Genomic DNA, 24,809 nt, shown 5'->3' on the forward strand with positions numbered 1-24,809 from the left:
TTTGTACGATGCAAACTTGCAGTCGGCTCTGAGCGCTGCAGCAGGTCGCCTGTCACTGTTCACTCACAGCGGGTTTGTGAAATTACATTTATTTTCGAAACGGACTTCACATACATTAAATAAATTAAATTGCAATATCAGAACACAGCCATATAAACAATTTCATGTTCACCTTCATGATTTGACATTTTGGGTCACTTTGGCGCAGCCGGGTCAAACTGTCACCAACTACACAAACAAATAGAAATCTATGACGTCATGTGTCACAATCCAATGATGCACACTGAAACTTTTCCATTTTCACATTATACAGTACAAATTGTAGTCATCCATAGAAGGCTCAACGCTCAGTTGAGTTTTAAATGATGTCGACGTGTAATGATTTACTGTCATCTCAGGAAAATGAAACGTTTTATGGTTCTTTTCAAAATGAATTCATATTTACCACAAAGCTCTGACTACCGCGGCCGCTAATGAGGGCCGAACGCTGGTGGACGACGGAGGCTGCTGCGTGTGTGTGGTTGTGCATGTGTGTATGTGTGCGTGTGAGAGAGAGCAGCTCAGGCGTGTGACACAGGCAGCGAGGTCATGGCGTGGGCCGGCAGCAGCGGTTGAAACATGGATGGAGAGGAGTGGACTGCAGGCAAGCACAGAGAGCACTGGAGTCATTACAGTTTCCATCAAATATATTAACATATAGAAGAAATAAATACAGATTTTGATTTAGACATGAATTCACGTTTAAAAAAGTCCCATTTTTCTAGTGCCATACACACAGAAGTTGTAATGACTACTTTGTGAATGCTAATTATTAAGTGATATTTTTAAATGATTATATATTTGTAGAATCAGCAATGCAGGTTTGCTGGGGGGGGGGGTACTTTGAGAGCTCTGTGACCTGTGACCTCACAGACTCTCCTAAGACGGTCGTTGTGGGCGGCGGCAACACGCCACCGTCATCATTTGATTCTGATTATTTCTTTCCACCAGCAGCATTCCGCCAAGACCCGCCCTCCTCTGCCTCTGATTGGCTACTACTGGTTGCCTGCTACTGTTGAGTTTGTGCCCTAATGAGCGGGATTGGTGGAAGGTATCGCTCTCATATAATTACAATGACCTGATTAGGAGAGAAACCTTTTTCTTTCTTTTTTTTAATGATGTTGTACACGTTGCTTATATGATTGAAATTAAATCCAATGTAGTGTCAGTGTGTCATTCTTAAACTTAATGTACACCTTAATGATGATATAGCCCACTGTTTAAACAAGAAATATTTTAACAATAACCTGTGGCTGTGACTTTATATTTAAGAAAAAATCTTTTCTTTTGAATAGCTTGTTAAAATGTTATTTAAATAACCTCAAATCATCAGCATAAGGAAAGCGATAACAAGCCACCTTGATCATAACACTCGAAACACAGTTCCATTCAAATAAGCCGCAGTGATAGAAAATCTCAAATGTTAAAATAGGAATGTGACACATAGTTTTTATAAGCGCAGTAAACGGACTTAAGATCATGAAAAGTCTGGTGCTCACTGTCTATGAAGGAGTGTAGCGCGGAGAGCATTGATCCCTCCGGGCCTCCGTACGCGGTGTACTGCAGCTCCTCGGGGGTCAGGGTGGGCTGAGGGAGCCGGCTGGGCTGCAGGGAGCTCATGGGGGTGCTGGAGGTGTGGTTGGGGCTCACGTGCTTCTTGTGGCGAGCTCTGCAGTTTTGGAACCAGACCTGAACGGGACGAGGGGGCATACGTCCGATATCAAGAAGCCACGACGGGAACCACGGCTCATTAAATCAATGAATGGCTTTGAAAGGTGCCATTGGATGAATTAAAACACCCCCATGTTGTGCTTGAACAATCTCTGTTTCAAAAATCTGTTATCTTGAGGTTTACCAGACTGAGGTATTTTAATGCCTTGATGGGAATTAAGGGGGAAATGTAAGAGGCTCTGTCCTCCATTAAGTTACTCTATCGCGATTTAAATTTTAAAGACATGATCATCTTATGGAATAAAGTGCACTGTGGTGGAAGAAAACTGTCCAGCATAATTCATTTAAAACTAGCTGAACCTCAAGCAGCTTACGAAACATCAAATCAATAATACTGTACATGATGTATGAATAATACATCAATGAACCAATATTGCAACGTGGATTATGTACAAAACTCACGTAGCAAACAACTCATAGGAACATTTAAACAAACAGGTGTTATTTAAAATAAATATATATATGAAATGGTTTCATTTTTCTTTTTGCTTGGTACATGTTTAACCAGCTGGTTGGGATTAGTTTTTCTTGCCTTCCTCTAATTAGGATCATACTATAAATCCCATAATCCCTTTCTGTCACTGACCTGGATGACTCTTCGACTGAGGCCCGTCTGCTCCGCCAGCTTCTGCAGAGTTTGGGCGTCTGGGTTGTTGTCCTGAGCAAACTGGCCCTGCATCACCTGCGAGGTCAGAGATTAAAAGAAAAAAATTCATTTGATGCTGTGTGGAGATTTGACCCGGATTTGTATCACACAAAAATGTGAACGAAAAAATGAAACAAAAATTGGGTCCTTTTGGAATTGGATCTTAGTGACCTAAACAATGCGACACAATTATAATTATTAAACAAGGAAAAATGCTCTTCTTGTATATGTGCCATTCTGCCAGCATCAGGTGTGTTCTATTCAAATAAATGTGACATTTATAAATATGTATTTAATTTGATTATAGCTTCACCGTATGTTTGATCTCAGTTCATAATTATAATACAATAACACAACACAATGGGTCTAATTTCTTTGGGCTCAGTTATCTAGGCCATTATTGAAAGCAAAATGATAGTATGTTTTAACGGAGGATGGAGGTTCACCTGCAGCTGGTCGGCAGTGAAGCTGGTCCGTGCTCTCTTGGACGGTTTGGGCTGATTAATCTCCTGTTCAGTGGGCACAGCCCCCTCCATGTTAACATTGGTTCCTGCAACAAGGACGGATATTCACATTAAGATTAAATTGTCTTTAAACACTCTGCACATTATTAATATATCTGTATTTATGTGAAATACAGTGTTTTAAACCTTTTAAATTAAAAAATATATAAATAGCAAGCCAATAAAAATTACCCTTTAATATATATATTTTTAAATCTCAGGACACAATATATGGCCTATGCCGTATATTCAGAGCAGGCCTTTAAATTAATTTAATTTTGACCTTACATATTTTGTGTTTTCCTTTAGTTTAAATAAACTCGATCTGGAGGAAAGCACAGCAATTCATTGAAGTCCTTCCTCCGGCCCAACCACACAAACCCACACAAAAAAAACACCAGAGCCGGGAGCGAGCGTTCCGGCGGCTCACCCTTCTCCACGGCCCGCTTCAGGTTGTCCAGCATGCAGTCGTAGTGGACCCTGCAGAGCACCTTCTCCTCCACCAGCGCGAACTCCTCCCCGGTGGACAGCTGCCTCTTGCAGGAGAAGCAGGCGAAGCAGGCCAGGTGGTACACGTTGCCCTTCGCGCGGCGGACCCAGTCCGTGGAGTGGATGTTCCGGCCGCAGCACGCGCACCACGTGCCGTATCTTCTGCAGGGGAAGGACACGCAGATTAGACACCCGCACGCACGAGCCGCCGCGAGGACGTTCACGGGCTTCAGTCACGAAGTGTGCTTTCAGTTCATGTTTTAGTCAGCTGACTGTTAAGCAACAGGTTAAATCCATTTCTTTAAAGAGTTTTAATTAAAAGGAATGCAGTATCGTCTCGTTTTTATAAAAGTCACATTTAACATTTCGCACAGACAAGTTTGGTTTGGAAATAAAAAAATAAAATATCAAGCTAAAGCAACGTGAAACGTCAAGTCTTGCCACTATATTTCTAAAATTTCCTTCAATATGCAATATAATGTAGACTAATTAACTTCGTACCTGAAGTAATCCAGTTTACAGAAAACTTCTTTCTCTTTGATGTAACAGCTCGTGTGGCTGCCAAGTGAAGTTTGGCACACGCTGCAGGAGAGACAGCGCGCATGCCAGCACAAGTCGTTTACCTACATCGCAGATGGGACACACGGAAATTGGAAGAAGTCAATCAGGGTGGAGGTCCCCAGCGCGTAAAACCCACAAAAAAAACCCAACGCACCCAAGGGAGGGGAAAGAAAAGAGAAAAAAGGGCATAATCGCAAATTTAAAGAAAAGTCTTCGCAACAAAAAAAAAAATGTTTACCTTTAATAAATATTTATCCACAATGTCCTCGTTGCAGCTCGCGCACACAGCTCCGCCTAACAGGGGTGCAGAGGCCATCTGCTGCAGCGACGACGCGTCCTCATCCAAAACTTCCAGCGGTGCGCCCTGACGGGAGCGAACGAGCGGTTAGAAAGTGACGCGCGGGAGCGCATCCAGATGCACGAAACGCGCGCATCCAGATGCACGAAACGCGCGCACAGGGGTGGAACCCAGCTCACCAACTTCATGTCGGACAGTAAAAGAAAGAAAAGATGATAATATATATATACTCAGATTCTAGTTTTTAGCTGCTAAACATTTGTTTAAAATGTGTAAATGTCTTAAACCGTATTAAACGTATTAAAACGTGACGTCAGTTTGCAGGGTAATATGAGCAAAATATAATATAAACAAATAAAAATAAATCAAAGAGTTTCTTTTCGCTCCCTGCCTACTTTGATTCTAATTTGAAGTTTAGGCCCATAGAGCAGAACTATCTCCACATTTCCCCCAAAGTTCCCTCCTGATGTTGTCCCGAGTCAAGAATATGTAAACAACAAAAACAACAACAGTGGCCCCCGGATCAACAACAGTGGTCGCCCGGTTCCCGGAGCCGGTCGGACACGTTGACCCTACCATAATGTCTCTCCTGTCCTCCGTGCATCTGCCCAGCAGCTCCGCGTCTCCTTCGCAATCCTCGCACATGACGGGAAGCTGCGCGCGCGCGCGGGGGGGGAAAAAAAAAAGAGGACGACGCGCGGCTGTCGCGCGGCTGCAGCTGCCTTAAATGCCCCCCCGCGCCTCCCCGTGAATATCGTGCCTTTCACCGTTCACCATGACAACGCCGGCGATTAACCGCGATGACATTTAGAGGAGGAGGATAGCCATTACGTGCATAAACAGACCGCACTCGAGCTAATACTTATCCCGCGCGCATTATGTCCTTCAGACCCGCGGCAACTGCTCGCTTGCATTGCGCGCGTGCTGTGGTTAAACACCCCCCCTCCGGGTCGCCAATTTCACGTGTCAATCAGAGACAAAAACAGCCTCTGGGAGGGGGATTAGGGGAGGAAAGGAGGAGGGGGGGGGATTGATTTTTTTAATAACAGCAATTAAAAGCCCTAAGTTTGCCACAACCGTCGACCGGGGGCAACCAAAAGGTGAAGAGGTCTCATTAACTACTTGAGTTTTTAATTGCAGAACTCGGGGGAGGAGTAATTTTCTTCGACATTTCTTGAAATTGTGAAAATACCGAGCTGTCGGCCTGTGGCGGGCCGGCCTCGGTGACCAGGCGGGGGCCCACTTTCATTTAATTGGCAAAGCAATTTCGATTATTTATTTATTTATTTATTTTAATTAAATCCCCGACTTGTTCCCCGCGCCCACTGATTCGCACCTCGACCTGCTGGTGAGAAATAAAATAACAATAAATAAAAAAATCTATAAAAAAGAAATAACTTCCGCCTTTCGTTTGGAGGACTCACCTCGTCGTTGGACAACGGGGATCCGTGTTGCACCGCGTCGACGGCGCAGCGCTCGACTTTCACTTCACTCTTCCAGCGCATGTCTGCGTCCCGGAGAGCGCGGAGGAGGCAGAACAAGTGCTTCTGTTATTCTTTATTTCTCCTGCAGGATTCCTCCGTGTGTGAGCTGCTCCCAGAGGGCGGATCACAACTCCTGTGATCCGGGCCTCTGTGGCCGCGCCTCCCTTTGGGAAACAAACTTATTGTGTGGCCTTATGTGACTCTTTTTGTGGGGGGGGGGGGTTGCATAACAATGGTGAAAGCCCATTTACATGGCACTCATTTTGAGTATTTTGACTGTCGGCTATATACACATTCTTATTTACTGTATACATTTGTCATTTTAAAAAGTACTCACACAAGTTAGAACCTGCTCAGTAACATTGGATAATACATGTATTTTTGAATGGATTTTGCTATTCATTGAACTACGGTGCTGCTTGTCAGGAAGTGGGCTTACATATTTGAATCGTGGTAATTTGCATACACGTATGATTAATCCATGAACATGACGATGTGTCTTTGAGCAGCATGTGATCTGTTTGCTCTCACTGACTAAGCACTTCCGGGCTTCACCAACATGATGTGTATTTCATTTACGTACACGGCCGGGTTAAACCTGTTCTGGAAGTATAATATAGAAAATAAATCGGCATACTTTGTGTTACAGAATCATGCATTATATTTGCTTCCCCGTGGGAAGGGGGATTTCCACATATTGGGTTTAAGGATCGGAAGAAAAAAAATATGCAACATGATCCCAAAAATGAAAATCAGGCGGCCCACATGCTCGCCGTCTGTATGAAAATCTCATTAACTGTTACTCTCCGTCCAGGCGGTGACGGAGGAAGCTGCCCGCCAGTATTCTCCTTAAGAGTTTTGCATGAACCTCGCAGCAATTAGTGAGTACAGGACTCCGGGGAAGAAAACACAGTTGCTTTCTCTTTTCACAGACTCACTGAATCCATTTTCTCTCCTGTGGCGGGATAACAGTCCGACCTGCACCGGCACGAGTCTGCGTCCTTATCGCACCATCTCAGGGGGGGATAAAGGAGTTAGCGTGCATCGAGATGTGTCCCGTTCCACCCGCTGGAGATGAATGCTCTTCATCAGATAACGTATCTCAAACCGCTCCTCCCTCCTCATCGCCGCAGAGCTCTTTTGATCACCTCAGAGGTATGAAGAGGTCCTGCGGAACGCCCTTCTGTTCGGAGAGGTCAAAGGTTAGAGGCGAGATGCAAGGCCTCACCGTGCAGCCCGATGCTCCCCGGAGTGATTCTCCCTCGGACATTAAAGTCTTCCTCGCTCCGATTGCACCGTCTGTGGGCGGCCTTGCGCAACCCCAGATGTTGGGAAAGATGCACATCTGAGTGTGTAACAGTTGCATGGCTCACTTCTTAAATGTTTTGCGTGATATGGAGCGGACAAAAACAAGGTCCCGTCCATCAACAGCTGCTCTGCTGCTCACAGTGCGGTGTTTAAATACTCCGTCGGAAAGCAGCTCAGTGATTGCGATTGGCTAAACTTTCATTGAGTTACTTGGTGAATTATGCTTTTATAAACGCACAGCGTGACATTGTGGCAAGCTGCCCGAGCGGTACATGATATTATTAAGGAAAATACTTCTGAGGTTCATTTTGGGGTTGTGGAATTACTTTAACGCATCCAAAACAGTTTTTAATTTTGCCGTTTCCTAATTTTATGAGAATAACATAAACATTCAAATTATGGTATGAAGAAAAAAACTGTTCTCTGGATTATAATTGACCCCAAGTGGTTATTTGTCAGCATGGAGCCTGTGAGGCCCCAAACAAAGAGAAAGTAAAATCTATGAAATACAAGTGTTGACAAGGTACCATGAGGACTAGAGACAAAAAGCAAGAAGGCGTTTAACAAATACCCGATTCCCTGATAAAGAGAAACACTCTCACAAATATATAATAGCGCTAGATATCTATTTCTTCAGACAAGTGATAACTTTCAGGGTTCATTGATCAGCTAATTTCCCTTCTTACCGGATGCTAAATTGTCCCAGTTAATCGTTTTCATATACTTAAAGTGAGACGTTGTTCGTAAAAGTTCGAGTAAAAAGATGCTCCGTTTGCTAAAAATGCAGACAGAACAAGGAATGTGGGCGAGAGGCGTCGGGCCCCAGCGAGTCTAATCTGCTGCTTCCACGCGGCCCTTCTTCTCCCCGCGGGGGGCCGCACCTCCTCATTTATTTCATTGAAATCAGTCCGAATCGGGGTGGTTTACAATTGACACAACCAGTTTGGCATGACCTTTTCTCCTTGCTGTAAATGGGCACTCATCGAATCTGCAAGGGGGGGGGTGGGGGGGGTCGGGGTGCTGGAGGAGGGATGGGGAGGGATTGGGGGGGGCTGCGTCGGCTGGGGGCCGGCGGGGGGATTGGGGTTGGAAAATCACAGCGGTGGAAATGGCAGTGCGGTGAAAGAGGGGCCTGATTGCAGCGGGACGGCGCGCGAGAGGGGAGCAGCGCGCTCGGCCCAATCAGGGCGGCGGGAGGAAAAAGTGCTCTTATCAGCGAGTAATGGCCCACTTGACAATCACACAGCCACAAAACTGCTCTATTTAACGCTGATTGCAAAAACTGCTGCCCCCCCACCTCCTTCCCCACCCATTTCAGAGCCGCATGACTCCCCGACATCTCCCTGCACGCCACCTCCCGGCTTACCGCCGAGACCCCTTCCCTGAATGGAATTCATAATCACCCCTCCTCCATTTCTACGCTAATTGTTATTTCAAGACTTGTGTGTATTAGGAATTTAGTGTCTCCCTTGATTGCTGTGTTTTATTGCTGCTTCTCGGTTCCACCTGCCCGACAGGTAGTGAATGTCCATCTGGTGGTTTGTCCTCAGTTGGTGTCCACTGCTCAGCAGGAGAGACACCTGCCGCCGTGCACATCTGTACATGGGAAGGTTACGCATGTTCCACGCCGCCTGGACCAAAACCTTTAGGTCCTTTTTGTTTATAGCATCTTAGATTTCTGTGGTTTAAACAAACACACATTTGTGGGGTTCTTCTTAGAGACTAATACATCAACCTACTCAACCCTCTTTGTTTTCCTCCAGAATACCACTAACAGTAGTACTTAACAGTCGAATGGGTATTTTTTCTCATGAGGAAAGTGCACTTACTTATTCTAAGTGTGTATATTTCTTACTCCTATTTTCTTTCATGAGAATAAATGTATTTTGGTAGATTATGTAGCTCAGACCTTTAAATATTGTATGAATAAAGGATTCGAACTCTGCCTTTTCTCTCCACAGATGAAATCAAACTAAAACCTTCACGGCTGCACAGACAACAGGGTCAACACATCGATTCGCCCTTGTCTTTAAACAGATATATACTCATTTTAACAGTGAAATATTTACTTTTCCTCTGGCTTCGCATCCTAATCTCTGCTTCTCTTTTCTTCTGGCTCGTGCTGTCTGGTTGTCTCAAAGGTCCACAGGTGTCCTTGTGTGTGCAAGAGGAAAAGGGATTGTGACGATGCTGCTGACTGCAAATGAGCACCGACCTCCACGAAGCTCAGACAGAAACAACGAGAATAAAGACATTGGGGGAATGTTAGTTATGATAATTTACATTGGGCTAATTTAATAAAACGGCTGTTCATTGATTGTATCTGTTCCTCGTATTTGTTTGTGTTGTCAGGATATTCTGAGGAAACCTTTAAGCAGGTTTAAAACGTTCTTTAGTATGACGATGGTGAAGATGGTTAATAGCACAGCGTCCTCCGTATTGCTGTACATTGCATTGCTTGATGTATTTCAATCAGAATCAGTTCTCCAATAAAGCTCAGAAACACATGAACCATCCAGGTGTGTGTCCCTTCACACAGACACAACAACATAATGATAATAATGATGATAATCTGCTTCTTGTCTGTATCTATTGAAAAAACCTCAGACTTGAGTCTCAGATGCAAATGACTTGAAAAAAGCGAAGAGAATTTACATGTGTATAAAATGCACATAAAAACAAGTGATTCAAAGCATGGTTGTGTACTACACACAGCCATTTAGCACCAATACTTATGGATAACTAAATAGTACATGAACGAGTCAACCTGTAGCAGACAGCCTCTTTTCTTGGGAGTTACCTGTGGCACATTGGCTGTAAGATCTATGGATTTGTCTGGATGGATGTTCTATTATATATCTGATTCTATATATATATATATATACATACATACATGTATATAGAGAGATCTCTCTCTCTATATCTATATTCTGAAGCATATTTTACACACGATTTCTACCAAAGGACCAAAGCTCTTCCCTAATACACTCATCCCTCATCGGGGACCCTCACTCACAATCATTGACACATGCTGAGACTCAAGAACACAACACCTCAAATGATTATGGAAATGAGCATTTTCCCCCATAAATGCAAAGACATCGTTTTACTGTGTGATGTGATTTCTCAAACTCAAAAATGAAGGCAGTGACAGACTAAGAGATGGAGAGATGGAAGCAAAGCCACCATACTTTTGTTTCAGTAATATATAAGAACCAAACCTGTCGTCATTATGACGACAGAAAGATGCTCCTGCGTTCTCCAAAATATGAAATATTTATGGTTTCTGTTAGAAGTAATTATCCACATGTCCACCAGAGGGCCACAGAGGACCTGCATAGTTTTCCACTGTGTGTGTGTGTGTGTGTGTGTGTGTGTGTGTGTATATATATATATATATTCACACATCTCTACTCTCTAAGAGTACTCCTGCCTATGAAGGATTTTGACTAAATCCTAAAGACTAAACGACTTTAACTTGAAAGTATATTTACCTTTAATGTTACTTTTCTTACCAAATGTAAATGATCTGAGTACTTCTTCCACCACCGATTAAAGCTTTAGAGCATTTTATTACATCGGGGAATCTAGAAGAAGTTGACTCGCTCGGCTACTTATCACAAGATCATAAATAACAATAACAGTATTTTCTAAAAAAAAAACGTGTACTCGTGAGAGTGCGTGTTTCCCTGGGCCGTCCGGTGTCGTCCCGGTCCACGCGGCGGAGGGACCCGGTAAGAGGAAACCGGCCCCGCCGGAGGCGTCGTCACGTGATCTCCATGGCAACCGGCGCGTGTCATCAGTTCCGCTCCGGGAGAAGTGCAGCCGACGACCAACCGACGTCCACTCACTCGTTTTCACTTTGACCGATATTGTTCGTCCTTTTCCCCCCCATCGCCGAGAGCCATGAGTCACCTGAACACCGGGTAGGTTCCGTTTAATCTCTAACACACTTTATAACGTCCGCTCGGTTCCTCTCTACACAATTAACACCGACGTAACGTCTGTCACCGCACTAATGTCGAGGAATGTGTTTACAGGCAAAGTCGACTCATCTGCTAGTTCTGCTAATGCTACTTTACGTCACAAAAAGACTCAAACACGTCAGACTTCTTTTTACTGTTTTATTGTTATTTTCATCCGTTGTGTTTTTTTTTGAAAACCCAGAAAGAACGAATCAGGCGAGGGGCGATTACTTTTAAAGCACATTTCAGCATCATAAAACATCAGAAGCACCGAGACAAATAGCGGGAGACACACGTTATAAAAGGACATTTAAGTGCAATTTAAAAACGGGTTTAAAGAGCCATGTCAAGAAAATAGTTGATACAATCTCACGAAAAAAATGACTGAACTATACAAGAATAAAGGTCACAGTGCCCTCTAACCAAATTATAGTAGTTTGAATTAATAAAAGGAAAGTTTTCAGCATTGCATCAGATCTGTGATGCATGAAAGTGTATTCCGGGAGCACAACAGAGGCATAACGGCTGTAAGCAAACACCGCAAACTGACCCCAGAGGGGTGAGATCCTGTTGTCTCGTGCACAAGTGCAGGAGGAAATGAAATGAAATATGTTGAAAAAACACTTCCAGGCGAGCTGCCGACGACCTGGTGTCTCATTAACCAGGACGAGAGAAACAACAAACCAACCAACATGGTGTTGTTCCCCGCTGGAACAATTTATTGAGATTGTGTTGTGTCTTTTAACTGTAATCAAGACCTCTCGAGTTACGCTATTAAGCGCCATTAAGTTTAGCCTTTTTTGATTAAGTTTCTTTGGCTGATTAATTGAATATCTCTTTTTGTTGTTGTTGTTTTTTTCCTGTTTCTGCAGACTTATTTCTGCCTACAACAGTCTCACAGACAGACATCTGGCCGGATACTTCAGCAACACTCGCATCAGGAGACACCTGCAGAGAGCAGGACTGGTACGTTAACAGGTTCAAGACGTTGAGGGGAAAGAAGTGTACAAAAACACCACAACGGTTAGATTAATGGGGTTGCTGTTGCTTGTAAAATATGGACCATCCATCCATCCATCCATCTTCAACCGCTTATCCGGGGTCGGGTCGCGGGGGCAACAGCTCCAGCAGGGGACCCCAAACTTCCCTTTCCCGGGCCACATCTACCAGCTCTGACTGGGGGATCCCAAGGCGTTCCCAGGCCAGTGCAGAGATATAATCTCTCCACCTAGTCCTGGGTCTTCCCCGGGGCCTCTTCCCAGCTGGCCGTGCCTGAAACACCTCCCTAGGGAGGCGCCCAGGGGGCATCCTCACCAGATGCCCAAACCACCTCAACTGGCTCCTTTCGACGCAAAGGAGCAGCGGCTCTACTCCGAGCTCCTCGCGAATGGCTGAGCTTCTCACCCTATCCCTAAGGGAGACGCCAGCCACTCTCCTGAGGAAACCCATTTCGGCCGCTTGTACCCGTGACCTAGTTCTTTCGGTCATGACCCATCCTTCATGACCATAGGTGAGGGTAGGAACGAAGATTGACCGGTAGATCGAGAGCTTTGCCTTCCGGCTCAGCTCTCTTTTCGTCACAACGGTGCGGTAAAGCGAGTGCAATACCGCCCCCGCTGCTCCGATTCTCCGGCCAAACTCACACTCCATCTTCCCCTCACTCGTGAACAAGACCCCGAGGTACTTGAACTCCTTCACTTGGGGTAAGGACACATTCCCTACCTGGAGTAGGCAATCCATCGGTTTCCTGCTGAGAACCATGGCCTCAGATTTAGAGGTGCTAATCCTCATCCCGACCGCTTCACACTCGACTGCGAAACGCTCCAGTGAGAGTTGGAGGTCACAGACGGAAGATGCCATCAGGACCACATCATCTGCAAAAAGCAGCGATGAGATCCGCAGCCCCCCGAACTGTAGACCCTCCTCCCCCCGACTACGCCTCGATATCCTGTCCATGAAGACCACAAACAAGATTGGTGACAAGGCGCAGCCCTGGCGAAGGCCAACCCCCACCGGAAACGCCTTCGACTTACTGCCGAGCACCCGAACACAGCTCTCGCTTTGGGCGTACAAGGATTGGATGGCCCCAAGCAAGGACCCCCTCACCCCGTACTCCCGCAGCACCTCCCACAGTATCTCTCGGGGGACCCGGTCATACGCCTTCTCCAAGTCCACAAAACACATGTAGACTGGTTGAGCATACTCCCAAGCCCCCTCTATGATCCTGGAAAGAGTGAAGAGCTGGTCCGTTGTTCCACGACCAGGACGAAAACCGCATTGTTCCTCTTCAATCCTTGGTTCGACTATCGGCCGAACCCTCCTTTCCAGCACCTTAGAGTAGACTTTACCCGGGAGGCTGAGTAGTGTGATACCCCTGTAATTGGCACACACTCTCTGGTCCCCCTTTTTAAAGAGGGGTACCACCACCCCGATCTGCCACTCTTTTGGCACTGTCCCAGACTTCCACGCAATGTTGAAGAGGCGTGTCATCCAAGACAACCCCCCAACACCCATTGCTTTTAGCATCTCTGGACGGATCTCATCAATCCCCGGGGCTTTGCCACTGTGGAGTTGTTTGACTACCTCAGTGACTTCCACCAGGCTAATTGACGATGATCCCTCCTCCGCCTCCAGCTCCGCCTCCACCAAAGAGGGCGTAGTAGTTGGATTCAGGAGTTCCTCAAAGTGTTCCTTCCACCGCCCGATAACCTCCTCAGTCGCGGTCAACAGGGTCCCATCCTTACTGTACACAGCTTGGATGGTTCCCCGTTTCCCCCTCCTGAGGTGCCGGATGGTCTTCCAAAAACACTTTGGTGCCGACCGAAAGTCCTTCTCCATAGTTACCCCGAACTCCTCCCATACTCGCTGCTTTGCCTCCATCACGGCAGAGGCTGCTGCCCTTCGAGCCTGTCGGTACACTGCAACTGCCTCTGGAGTCCCACCGGATATCATAACCCGGAAGGCCTCCTTCTTCAGTCGGACGGCTTCCCTGACCACCGGTGTCCACCACGGAGTTCGAGGGTTACCGCCCCTTGATGCACCTAAGACCTTGAGGCCACAACTCACCGCCGCGGCTTCAGCAATGGAGGTTTTGAACATAGACCACTCTGGTTCAATGTCCCCTACCTCCACAGGAATGTGAGAGAAGCTCCGCCGGAGGTGTGAGTTGAAAATCTTTTGGACCGGGGCCTCCTCCAGACGTTCCCAGTTCACCCTCACTACACGCTTGGGTTTACCGGGTCTGTCCCGAGTCTTCCCCCATCCTCTGACCCAGCTCACAACCAGATGGTGATCAGTTGACAGCTCTGCCCCTCTCTTTACCCGAGTGTCCAGAACATGCGGCCTCAGATCAGACGATACGATTACAAAATCGATCATTGATCTTTGGCCTAGGGTGCTCTGGTACCACGTACACTTATGAACATCCTTATGTTCGAACATGGTGTTTGTTATGGACAATCCGTGACTAGCACAGAAGTCCAGTAACAAACACCCGCTCGGGTTCAGATCAGGGAGGCCATTCCTCCCAATCACGCCTCTCCAGTTATCTCCATCGTCGCCCACGTGCGCATTGAAGTCTCCCAGTAGGACTATGGAGTCCCCTACAGGAGCCCCATGCAGGACTCCATTCAGGGTCTCCAAAAAGGCCGAATACTCTGAGCTGCTGTTTGGTGCATATGCACAGACAACAGTCAGAGTTTTCCCCCCCACCACCCGAAGGCGTAGGGAGGCGACCCTTTTGTCCACTGGGGTAAACTCCAATGTAGCAGCACTCAGCCGGGGACTTAGGAGTATCCCCACACCCGCCTGGCGCCTCACACCATGGGCCACTCCGGAGTAGAATAGAGTCCACCCCCTATCCAGGAGTTTGGTTCCAGAGCCGAGGCTGTATGTAGAGGTAAGCCCCACCAGATCCAACTGATAACGCTCCACCTCCCGCACAAGCTCCGGCTCCTTCCCCCCCAGAGAGGTTACGTTCCACGTCCCCAGAGCCAGCATCTGCCGCCCAGGTCTGTTCCGTCTAGACCCCCCACTGTCACTGCCACCCTTGTAGCAGCGCACCCGACCCCATCGGTTTCCTCCACAGGTGGTGAGCCCATGGGGAGTAGAGTGTTGGGCTGCCGCGTCACTCCTTCGGGCTGTGCCCGGCCGGGCTCCGCGGTAAACCCGGCCACCAGACGCTCGCTGTCGGGCCCTCCATCTGGGCCTGGCTCCAAATGGGGGCCCCGGGCTTCCTCCGGGCCGGGTAACTCCTTCCCTCTTCCGTTTTTTCATGGGGGTTTTGAACCATTCTTAGTCTGGCCCCTCGCCTGAGACCACTTTGCCAAGGGTAACCCTACCAGGAGCACAAGGCTCCCGACAACACAGCCCTCAGGTTCATAGGGACACACAAACCTCTCCACCACGATAAGGTGACGGTTCCCAGAGAGAAATATGGACGTACAACCTTATTTAGTATTGCTAAAATCATGACTCTGTTGATGTAATGAATAAAGGCCCCAAAAGTTGTTAATGGAAATTAAAGGTGCGCCTCAAACCAATTAATCGTCGCACCAATTACAGTTGGGAAAAATTGTTTTCTCTGAATAAAAAATGAGTAGTCAACAAAGTGATATTTTAACATAAGGATGAGCTCACAAAAGGCATTCTGCTTGGTTTGTTCCCACCTCTGCTTTTTCTAGATACATCAAACCTGTGATTTTAGATTTAATGTTTTTAATTAATTGCGTCATTGTGTGACATTGTTCCTCAGAGCTATAAGCTGAAGAGAAAAACAAAAATACATTTTTTGGCCCTTTTCTCTTTTCTTTTTTTTTTTTACTGATTTTGCATCCCTGATCAATCAGCTGTCGGTGACCTCGGTTTGAAAGGTCAACGTCTGCGTAGGCGGAACCCTGCTGAGGCCGCTTGTTGTTCTCAGATCACCAGGAGCGGGCGCATCGTTCCTGACAAGGAGTACCGACACACGCTGATCCAGAGAGCCCACCAGAGACACATCCGGGAATGCCTGGCCCAGGCCATCTTCCACAAGGTGCTGGAGATGGAGGTGGGAGAAGCGTTCTGTACCAGAGGCCAAAAACAAAAAAGAGTAAAACCACCGCCAGCAAATCTGTGCTTCTCTTTGAAATAACGAATTATGTCATTGGTTCTGTGCCCCTTTCACGCAGCGTGTCCATCAAATAGAGATCAAAAGGAAACTGGAGGAGTTCGCCAGGAGGGAAAGAGTGCATAAGATCAAAGTAGACATTCACATTTAAACTGTGCTTTGTCGCCCTATTTTGTACACTAATGAGTCTTGACTCATGTGAAACAAACAAAAAAGATTATTAGCGCTGACCATTATTTACTGTGCCATTTTTAATGGATCATTTTGATGTTTAGCTACATGATCTAATGGTCTTGTTTGGAAGGTGGAGCGCCCTAAAAGGTATGAAGAAGACGCCATTCGGATCCTGTCTCCACGGCCACCCACGGGCGCAAAGTGCACCCCGAAACAACACTCCGGGCCAGAGGGCGAGCACTCGGAATCCTCCGAGTCCGTGAGTCACAACCTGGTGCTCAGGTGCTCCGGTAGATCGAGTGCGCGTCAGAATCAGGCGCTCAAAAGCATCCGAAGATGCTCAGATGTTCTGAGTTTTATAACGACCGGTTGAAGTCTCTGAGGCTGTGACGAGTGGCTCATATTCCACATCAAGTGCATTTCAAATTCAGCCTTTAATTGTAGCATAACTGTCTGCAAAGAAGCTTTTTAAAGTCCCGCCATCGTCTGTGAGACACTGAAACTTCGACCTATAGTTCAAGACCTTTAGTAGGCCCATCAATTTAAGGTGAATGTGTCAATTCAATCATAAATAAACAATTTCACTATATGTATTGTCCTCATTAGAAAGACAGCTGTTTAGTTAGCTTAGCGCTCGCCCAAAGGTAACAAAATCCGCCCTCCAGCACCTTTAAAACATCTTCAATCAATACGCTTAATCTTGTTATTGTAATTTGTAAGTACAAATCAAATGCTTCCTGTGTGGAATGTTTGTAATGACACTGGTCATCTGTGCAGGCTGATTCCATATTTACACGGACACTCGGGGTCAAAGAGCCAGCTCGGCTGCTTGCGTTCTCATATCACGTTTCCATAGAAACGCATACACAGCGTTTGTAAAGACTGCGTGTGTGTGTGTGTGTTAACGCTGCTGCAGCCGGGCTCGTCTCGACCCAACACGGCTCCGGGGAAGATGCAGAGGCCGGTGCGCCTGAAGCCGATCCGCAGCAACAGCACGGCGGCGTCGCTGCGACGCGGCTCACCGGGCCGACTCCTGCGGTCGTCCAACGAGAACGACCGGCCGCCCAACCGCACCGTGAGGCCGCGACACATCAGAACCCACCCGCTGTGTCTGGTTTAACAGGCACATTCATTCGCTTCTCTCAAAGATGGACAAGGCGTCCCGGAGACGACTGACCACGGCGGAGGTCTCCCATGGCGTCTCACCCTACTGCCTCCCGGTCATCAACAACTTTGTCACCCCGGTGCCTCCGGCCACCAAGAGGAAGGAGAGGGGGGCAAAGGTCACCGCGAGCGGCGCGCTCAGAGGCCGCAGACTGCGTCCTACCACGGCGTCCAGCGGGCCCGACCTCACAGAGGTCTCCGTCTCTCAAAAAAAAAACAATAAGAAATTTGAGAAGATCTTGGTGATATATTCTAAGAGTCATTTATATTCTATTCATTATTATAGAGATTAAATACAATCATCCAGGCCGAGATAACACCTATCTGTGGAGATCAGTCACACAGGACATTTAAAAAAAGTTTCAACCCTAAAACTGAAATCAACATCATACTGATCGCTGTTTTCTTTTATTTCCTTCCATCCAGGACCCCCCCGTGCTGAGGAGCTCTGTGCACCAGAGCAAAGTACGTGTGGACATGATTTACTTTGGCAAAACGGTGCATCTCTCCCACGACCTGAGCGACATGAGGGATGAGATCAAAGTGTTCCAGCAGCACTGCGGAGGAGAGAACCTCTGTGTTTTCAGGGGGCGGCTCAGCGAGGGAGGTCAGTGCGAGGATTCTGTCTGTGACGTTTGTGTGGGAAGGGAAGAGAAAGTCCTTTTGTGCACAATTGCCTTTGAGCAAACAAAGCGACTCTATCAAGGTGTCCCTGAATTAACTCAAGAGGCCGTTTGACGGTTTGCTCCGCGACACCCAAGCTCACAGATATGATGATCTCGACCCTGAAAATGTCCCCCCCCCTCTCGTCCACATCATCCATCTCTCCCTCAGAGACGTTCCAGTTCATTTCCAGGCGACACCGAGGTTTCCCATTCAGCTTGACGTTCTTCCTGAGCGGGCTGCAGGTGGAGCGGCTGAGCTCCTGCTGCGAGTTCAAACACAGGAAGGGCCCGAGACTCGGCGGCCGGCACGGACACTTTGGTTTCCGCAGCGTGGAGGGAGCTTCTCCCTGCTACAAGTAAGGCCACCCGCTGTCTCTTTAGAGGGCAAATCCACTCAAGGCCTCCGGGTGAACTGTGCTGTCGGGACGTTCTCGCGGTCTCCTTCAGGTGCATCATTGCGATGGGGTTGGACAAGAAGCCCACTCCTCCACCAAGGAGGGTCAAAGAAGACAACAAGGGCGGAGAGGAGTCGGCCTCCAGCCTCGGGGATGCTCCCCGCACGGAGACGGAGACGGCCGGGGGCGACGAGGCCGCGGCGCATCCCGAGCGCGAAGCGCGCCGATCGCGGGCCGCCGAGACTCGAGCGGGCGAGGGGACGGACGCCGGGGAGGACAAAGTCAGAGATGGTACGATGTCTCTGACACGCGAGTACGAGAAAGAGCTCGACCGCGGGCAATGAGGCCGCGCAATACCGTTATTCACTTCCTCCGCAGATTATGAGGAAGACTTTGAAGCAGACGACGAGGGACCTCCGGGAGTCGTCGAGGCGAAAGAAAATAAACCTTCGTCTCCAGCCGGTGAAACTGGAACGCAAGCTGACGAGGGAGACGCCTCCGAGACTGAAGACGAGGAGAGAGATGGTTGGTGAAATCACTGGGAGTAACGTGCCACACTGATTGCACACTATTTATTCATTTGACCAGCGATTTTACGGCAAAACAGCTCTTGAGAGGGTTGATCCTGCGTGTTTCTCCCGGGACAGAAACTTTCGTCTTTATTTGCACAGAGGACATGAAGTCCAATTCGGGCTCCAGCTCCTCGGAGAGCGACCGGGAGGAGAGCGACGCGGAGGCCACCAAGGACCGCGGGGAGGACGAGAGAGCAGATGGGCCGAGAGAGGTCCACCGGGAGGACATTGTTGTCCCGCCGGGTGAGATGGAAGACGGACCAGATGGGGATGAAGACTCAGACGCGCGGGGCAGCGGTAGGGACAGCTCGGGGGAAGAGGTCCACGACACCAGCGACCCCGCAGGGAGCCGGGATGAGCGGGGCGACTACGACACCTCGGGGGGCCGACGGGGGGAGGAAACGGTAGATGAGGAGAAACGGGAGGAACGGGAGAGAGGTGAGAACAAAAAACACAACTCCGGAGCTTCCACCTGAGTGAGCAAAGGATCAGTCCATCTCTTATGGAGGTTTTTCCACTATTATCCCAACGAGGGCTGCCGTCCACTTCATCTGGTGTGTATATTAAAATAAAGCAATTCAGGCCTGATAACAACTAAATAAAAATATCACAGGGCTGCTACAATTCTACAATTTGATAGTGGAAAAATTATTGTGTGATTTTCTATTTGTCATTTGTTTGTGTGTGATGCTTTTCTGTCTGATGCTCTGTTAATGTAAAAGTTAAACAATATCTGAATTGTAATTTCATCACTTTAAGATTCAGGTTAAAGGATTAATGATGAGAAATGGACAAACATTTCAAAATTCAATTGGGAAAACAAAGGCAGAAATCTGTTGGGATGAAAATGCAATCGGAGGAGGATGATAGAGAACGTAGACACATTTTTTGTACATACTTTAAGTCCCAGTGTTTGAAAAGCCCACTGAATATACATCTTTATAATCAAGAGATATACGGCACCCAAACAAATCAACCTTTGCATTACAACCATCTTTTTTTTCTTTTTATCAACGTAATATCAAACCAGATGTTTCCTCAACCGAACAAGTTGCATAAACCATTTAAGTGCCACAGGTTGCTGATTTTCTTTGTTTGTTTTAATATTTTATCATCAGGAGTTTGAAAATCACATCCCAAAATAACACAAAATAGGTATTTTAAAGACTGACTAGTGTTTCTATTCCGATATACGGAATCATGCTTGTTTATGTGTTGTTTCTTTCGTTCTGTGCATGTTAATCATCCGTTCTGCATGTTCTGTTTGCGCCTAGAAGGATTAAAGACGTTCTTTTGTTAACGGCTATATGTTTCTTCATTGTCTCAGTTCTCCCATTACATGTTCGCTGTTCAAATACTTTCTCGTTCGTTGCCGTGAAACAATTGTTTGTCACCGCGAGTGACTCCACGGCTTGCTGGACCCTTTTTTCTTCTTCTCCCAAGCCAAATCTGTGCAGGAGAAGCTGGCAGAAGCCATATTGAAGGAGTCCCAGTGCAGCTCGGAGCCCGAACTGAGCGACACCAGCACCGAGGAGGACGAGTCCACGCATAAAGGCCCTGAAAAGGACAGCAAGGGTACTAGACTTCAATCATCTTTGAATCCAATGAAGACCACGCTTTCCTAAAGATTCTCCTCTTTGTATTTGCAGATGCATTTGCAGTGAATTCTGTGACACTTACAGAACACCAACCGGCGCTTGAAGAGGAGATGACATGTGAGGAAGGTGTTGTTGGTGAAAACAAACTGTTAAAGGATCCCGACAAGACGTCCGAACCAAAAGAGCACGAGAATGAAACTGAACAAGAGCCCCGGGAGAACAGTGACAGCACCAGAGATGAGAAGGTCGAAAGGGAAAAAGACAAAACCCCAGCAGAGAACGCTGAACCAGAGCCCACAGAATACACGGCTCTGCACCCGATATCTGAAGAGGCCATTAGTGAGGATCCCGAGGCTTCAGAACCTCAAGAAGATGCTGCCGCTCAATCCACTGAAGGGGAAGCTGCAGAAAACAACAAAGAAAACGCTGCCGAGACGGGGCGAGGAACAAAAAGCGGCGAGGAGGATGAGTCATCGGTATCAGAGCCGGATATAAAGGCCGACGGGACTGATGATGCAGAGGCGGGGGCGATGGCGACGAGCGAGACAATGGAGATGAAAGCGGAGCCCTCGGAGGAGCGAGAGGCCCTCAACTATGAAGAGGCCCCTGTGATCGGCGCAGAGGAGAGTCGGCGGGGAGACGGCGAGGACGGAGACGCAGCATCAGAGACGGGAGTCACAGCGGAGAACTCAAGCAGTTCCTGTGAGTGGAGCGGAGACGCCGCGGTCCATAGAGCAGCGGATGCAAGTGGGGACGTCGCAAAAGACGAGAGCACCAAAGACGACGTTAAAGAGGAGGAAGCGTCGGCAGCGGAAGATGGAAAAGATGTAAATAAACAACGTGGCGGTGATCTGGGAGAGGAGCAGACAGAAAAAACCTCCGTTGGAATCGATGAGGAGATGGAGGAGAAACGTGACGAGGAAGAAAAGCAAACAAATCCAGTGGAGAAAACAGGAGGTGAAAGTGAAAAGAAGGGTGAAGATGAGACAGAAGAAGAAGAGAATGATGAGTGTAAGACAGAAGAAAGGATAGAAAACCAGGAAAACATTTCCGAGTGGGATAAAAGTGACTCGAACGCTGAAGGAAATGCAGATGAAGAACAAGCTGAGGGAGACCACAGTGGAGACGAAGCCAAGGTTGCAAATGAAGGGATGGAAGAGGAATCGGAAAAGTCCGAGAGAGACGAAGGCGAAAGACGAAATAAAAAGGACGAGGAGCACTCTGAAGAAAAGGGAGTCGCAACTGATGAAACTAATGATTGGGAAAAGATGAATGCTGACGGAGAAAAGGACGGCGAAGCAGAAGAGGAGGAGAACAAAGATGAGGGAGAATCTGAAGAGAAAAAAGTTGCAACTGATGAGCCGGCTGAAGGAGAAGAAATATCTGAGATTCCACAGGAATCTGAGAAGAATGCAGACTTGGATCAGGATAATGTGAAAACATCTGATGTAAATATTGCAGAGTCAGCGGAATCCCCGGACCGGGAAGCAGCACAAGGGACAGAAACGGCTGAAGAGGTGCCAAATAATGCAAAGGAGGCTGAAGATGTTATGAAAGAAACCGAAGGAGGAGGCGACAACCGTGAAAAGGAAGAACTTGATGCTGAAAACGACGAAATGTCTGCCGGAGCAGAGAAGAGCGCCCGCGAGGGACCGGCCCAAACTGAGGCCGAGGATGACGTGAACACAACGGCGAACACCGCAGACGGGAGAACAGCCGAGGAACCCACAGCAGCACCTGTGGCGTCTGGAGATGCTCTCCAAGAACGCGAAGGAGACCAAGTTTATGTGGATGTCGGACAAAGCGAGGCAGTGGAAGAGAAGGGCGGTGTGGAAAAGCAAGATGAATCCACCGGAAACGTCTCGGAGCCGCAGGCGTCCGGCTCTAAAGTAACAGAGGAGTCCAAATCGGAAGACCAAAAGGACGGTGACGCAAAACCGGAGGACAATGGCAACATTTCCGACCCTGGGAACCAAATTGGAGAGTCAGATTTGATGAAAACGAGCGACAACCAGCAGAGAAATGTCGGTGAGGTCGTGGTTGCTTCTTCGGCTGACCAGGTGCAATCTTCACCAGACACCGCTGCGGATCCAGACGGCTCACCGTACGGGTTAGACGAGTCCGCCGCGCCTTCTGGCGCTAGAACCGACGAGCAGCCGCCCCCTGACGGAGGAGACGCCGCCACCACCGCGGCAGACCTCTCCGCTGCCGACGAAGACAACGGAGCAGACACCGAGGAGGCGAGCAAGGCCTCGGAGGAAGGGGCGAGTGTTCTGCTCAAGCCTCACAAAGCACAAAGCAACGGGGAAAAGGAGGAGAGCGAAGCGGCGGGGAGCAACGCTCCGCAGGCCTTGGCGAGAGGAGACAACGCGGATCTGGTCACAAACTGGGTGACCGTGCATCAGACGGCAAAGTACTTTGAGACGTTCGTCGAGCCCTTGGAGGACTTGAAGGAATCGAGTCCGCTCGAGATGGAGAGGGCGCCTGAAAGCGCACAGCGAGAGCACGCGCCACAAGATGAGACAAGGGACAAGAGCGAAGGGGACACTGTGGTGTCAAACATTGAGAGCGATCACGGCGAAGACGGCGAACCGCGTGAGGGAGACCGACGCCGAGTGGACGAGAAGACTGAGACGAAGGACTCGACCCCAAAAACAGAGAGCGAAGGGAACGATGCGAAGTCTGCGAGCAGGGAGGACGTGAGGTCGGAGGAGCACGAAGGAAGCGGGGGATCTGTGGAGGAAGAGAAGGTGCAAGGAGGTGTCATGCAGGACACCTCCGAGCGACCTGGTGCGTCTCAGACTGAAGTGGAGAGCATCGCGGGCTCTCATCGATCGGTCACCAGCGGAGGACGCGAGAGCGTCCGAACCAAAGAGACGACGGACGATAGTGGTCCAGAAAAGGCAACAACAGTTGGAGAGGCGAAGGATCTCTTCCCGTCATCAGAAACCGGGGAGCATCGCGAGCGTCCGGCCGGTCCGGAGGGGCCCTCCATGCCGAGAGAGACCGAACCCAACGATAGCGAAGGAACCTGGGGTAAAAGTGGCGAACAAAGTCAAGAAGTTACGGAAATAACGGATTTCACGTCGCCCAAGTCCGACGACGGAAGCCAGGAGGGGAGCCGGCCGGAAGACGGGAGATGTCCATCGCCGGACGCCGCCACCGACGGAGGCAAAAGAGACGCGCAGCTGATCGAAGACATCAGGCGCACTCTCAGTAAAGACCTGCTGAGCACCTTCTCGGTGGACGAAACCACGTTAGGTCAGAGTTCACGTCCTTTGCTTACGGAGAGCAGACATTAGGGCTTTAACTAACTTTAGATTACAAGGAGGAATGTGGCACAGGAAATTGTATATTTGCGGTTAGACAATCAGGTGGCTCCATTTAGAAATGCATCTGGGTTTATTATTAGTTAGTTCTCCAAATGAGAGTTTTGACAGAGGCCTTCGAGTGTCTCGTGGTTTCTGTGTTTACGTCTTTTTAAATACTCTTCATCCATGACTCACCAAAATAAAAGGAGCTGCATGATGGGTTTTGACACGTTTACAATAGACCATCTCTTGCTATTGTTGGTGACAAAGAGGCGTAGTTTGTGAGAGGTATCGAATGCAGCGGCTCTCAGCTATAAGCAGATACTCTTCCACTCACGCTGACCAACTAATGAATCATTAATAGTTGTTGGACTCTTACAGCTACGTTTGTCCCAAGTACACTTTGCATTTTCACTGATGTTCTTTGGCTTTGATCGGCAATCTGTAATTGCAGCCTCTCCGCGTTAATGAGGGTTTTAGCGCTTTTACGTGTATTTGTTATATTATTATCCGTTTGTACGACATCGAGACAAAAATGCAAAGTGGTTAATTCATTGGTTACCGGGTTACTAATAAGTTGAATGAACCACAACTCCAAATGAAACACGGAGTTGTGTCATTATTGTTGCAAACACTACCTCTTATTTAAAAAAAAGATTAATATTTATTTATATTTCAATCATGTGATTTTTATTGCTAGCGTGGGTTTGTGAGGCTTCATCATTTCATCTGTCAGTGACTAAACATTTGTGTGACATTGGCCGCTCAAAATAATAAAGCAAGTGAGATGAATACAGAT

At 48.0% G+C, this 24,809-nt stretch overlaps 2 protein-coding genes across 12 annotated transcripts; one reads left to right on the forward strand and one right to left on the reverse strand.

Moving 5' to 3' along the window:
- Positions 1 to 73: 73 nt before the first annotated feature.
- LOC120824448 (LIM/homeobox protein Lhx8) lies at positions 74 to 5,893 on the reverse strand. Of its 8 annotated transcripts, none has more exons than XM_078108538.1 (8): positions 5,692 to 5,893; positions 4,208 to 4,333; positions 3,910 to 4,031; positions 3,350 to 3,567; positions 2,863 to 2,966; positions 2,357 to 2,452; positions 1,539 to 1,728; positions 74 to 637 (listed from the first exon to the last, which is right to left on the reverse strand). In XM_078108538.1, exons 1-8 carry the CDS (start codon positions 5,770 to 5,772, stop codon positions 561 to 563), a joined length of 1,014 nt encoding a protein of 337 aa, XP_077964664.1. In that variant the 5' UTR covers positions 5,773 to 5,893; the 3' UTR covers positions 74 to 560. The 8 variants fall into 8 exon arrangements, with proteins under 8 accessions (XP_077964664.1, XP_040041262.1, XP_077964665.1 ...); XM_040185328.2 differs by having other exon boundaries at positions 3,350 to 3,570; positions 5,692 to 5,854; XM_078108539.1 differs by lacking the exon at positions 5,692 to 5,893 and adding an exon at positions 4,844 to 5,183 and having other exon boundaries at positions 3,350 to 3,570.
- Positions 5,894 to 10,519: 4,626 nt separating this feature from the next.
- Positions 10,520 to 24,808, forward strand: erich3 (glutamate-rich 3). Of its 4 annotated transcripts, XM_040185301.2 has the most exons (15): positions 10,520 to 10,985; positions 11,897 to 11,990; positions 15,946 to 16,071; positions 16,193 to 16,264; positions 16,436 to 16,564; positions 17,222 to 17,380; positions 17,454 to 17,711; positions 17,896 to 18,076; positions 18,304 to 18,490; positions 18,582 to 18,820; positions 18,908 to 19,054; positions 19,201 to 19,539; positions 20,545 to 20,676; positions 20,751 to 21,934; positions 22,013 to 24,808. In XM_040185301.2, exons 1-15 carry the CDS (start codon positions 10,966 to 10,968, stop codon positions 23,999 to 24,001), a joined length of 5,256 nt encoding a protein of 1,751 aa, XP_040041235.2. In that variant the 5' UTR covers positions 10,520 to 10,965; the 3' UTR covers positions 24,002 to 24,808. The 4 variants fall into 4 exon arrangements, with proteins under 4 accessions (XP_040041235.2, XP_040041231.2, XP_040041232.2 ...); XM_040185297.2 differs by having other exon boundaries at positions 20,751 to 24,808; XM_040185298.2 differs by having other exon boundaries at positions 20,763 to 24,808.
- Position 24,809: the final 1 nt, after the last annotated feature.

The sequence above is a fragment of the Gasterosteus aculeatus genome, chromosome 8 (genome assembly GCF_964276395.1).
Source record: "Gasterosteus aculeatus chromosome 8, fGasAcu3.hap1.1, whole genome shotgun sequence".
In the NCBI taxonomy this organism is placed as follows: Eukaryota; Metazoa; Chordata; class Actinopteri; order Perciformes; family Gasterosteidae; genus Gasterosteus; species Gasterosteus aculeatus.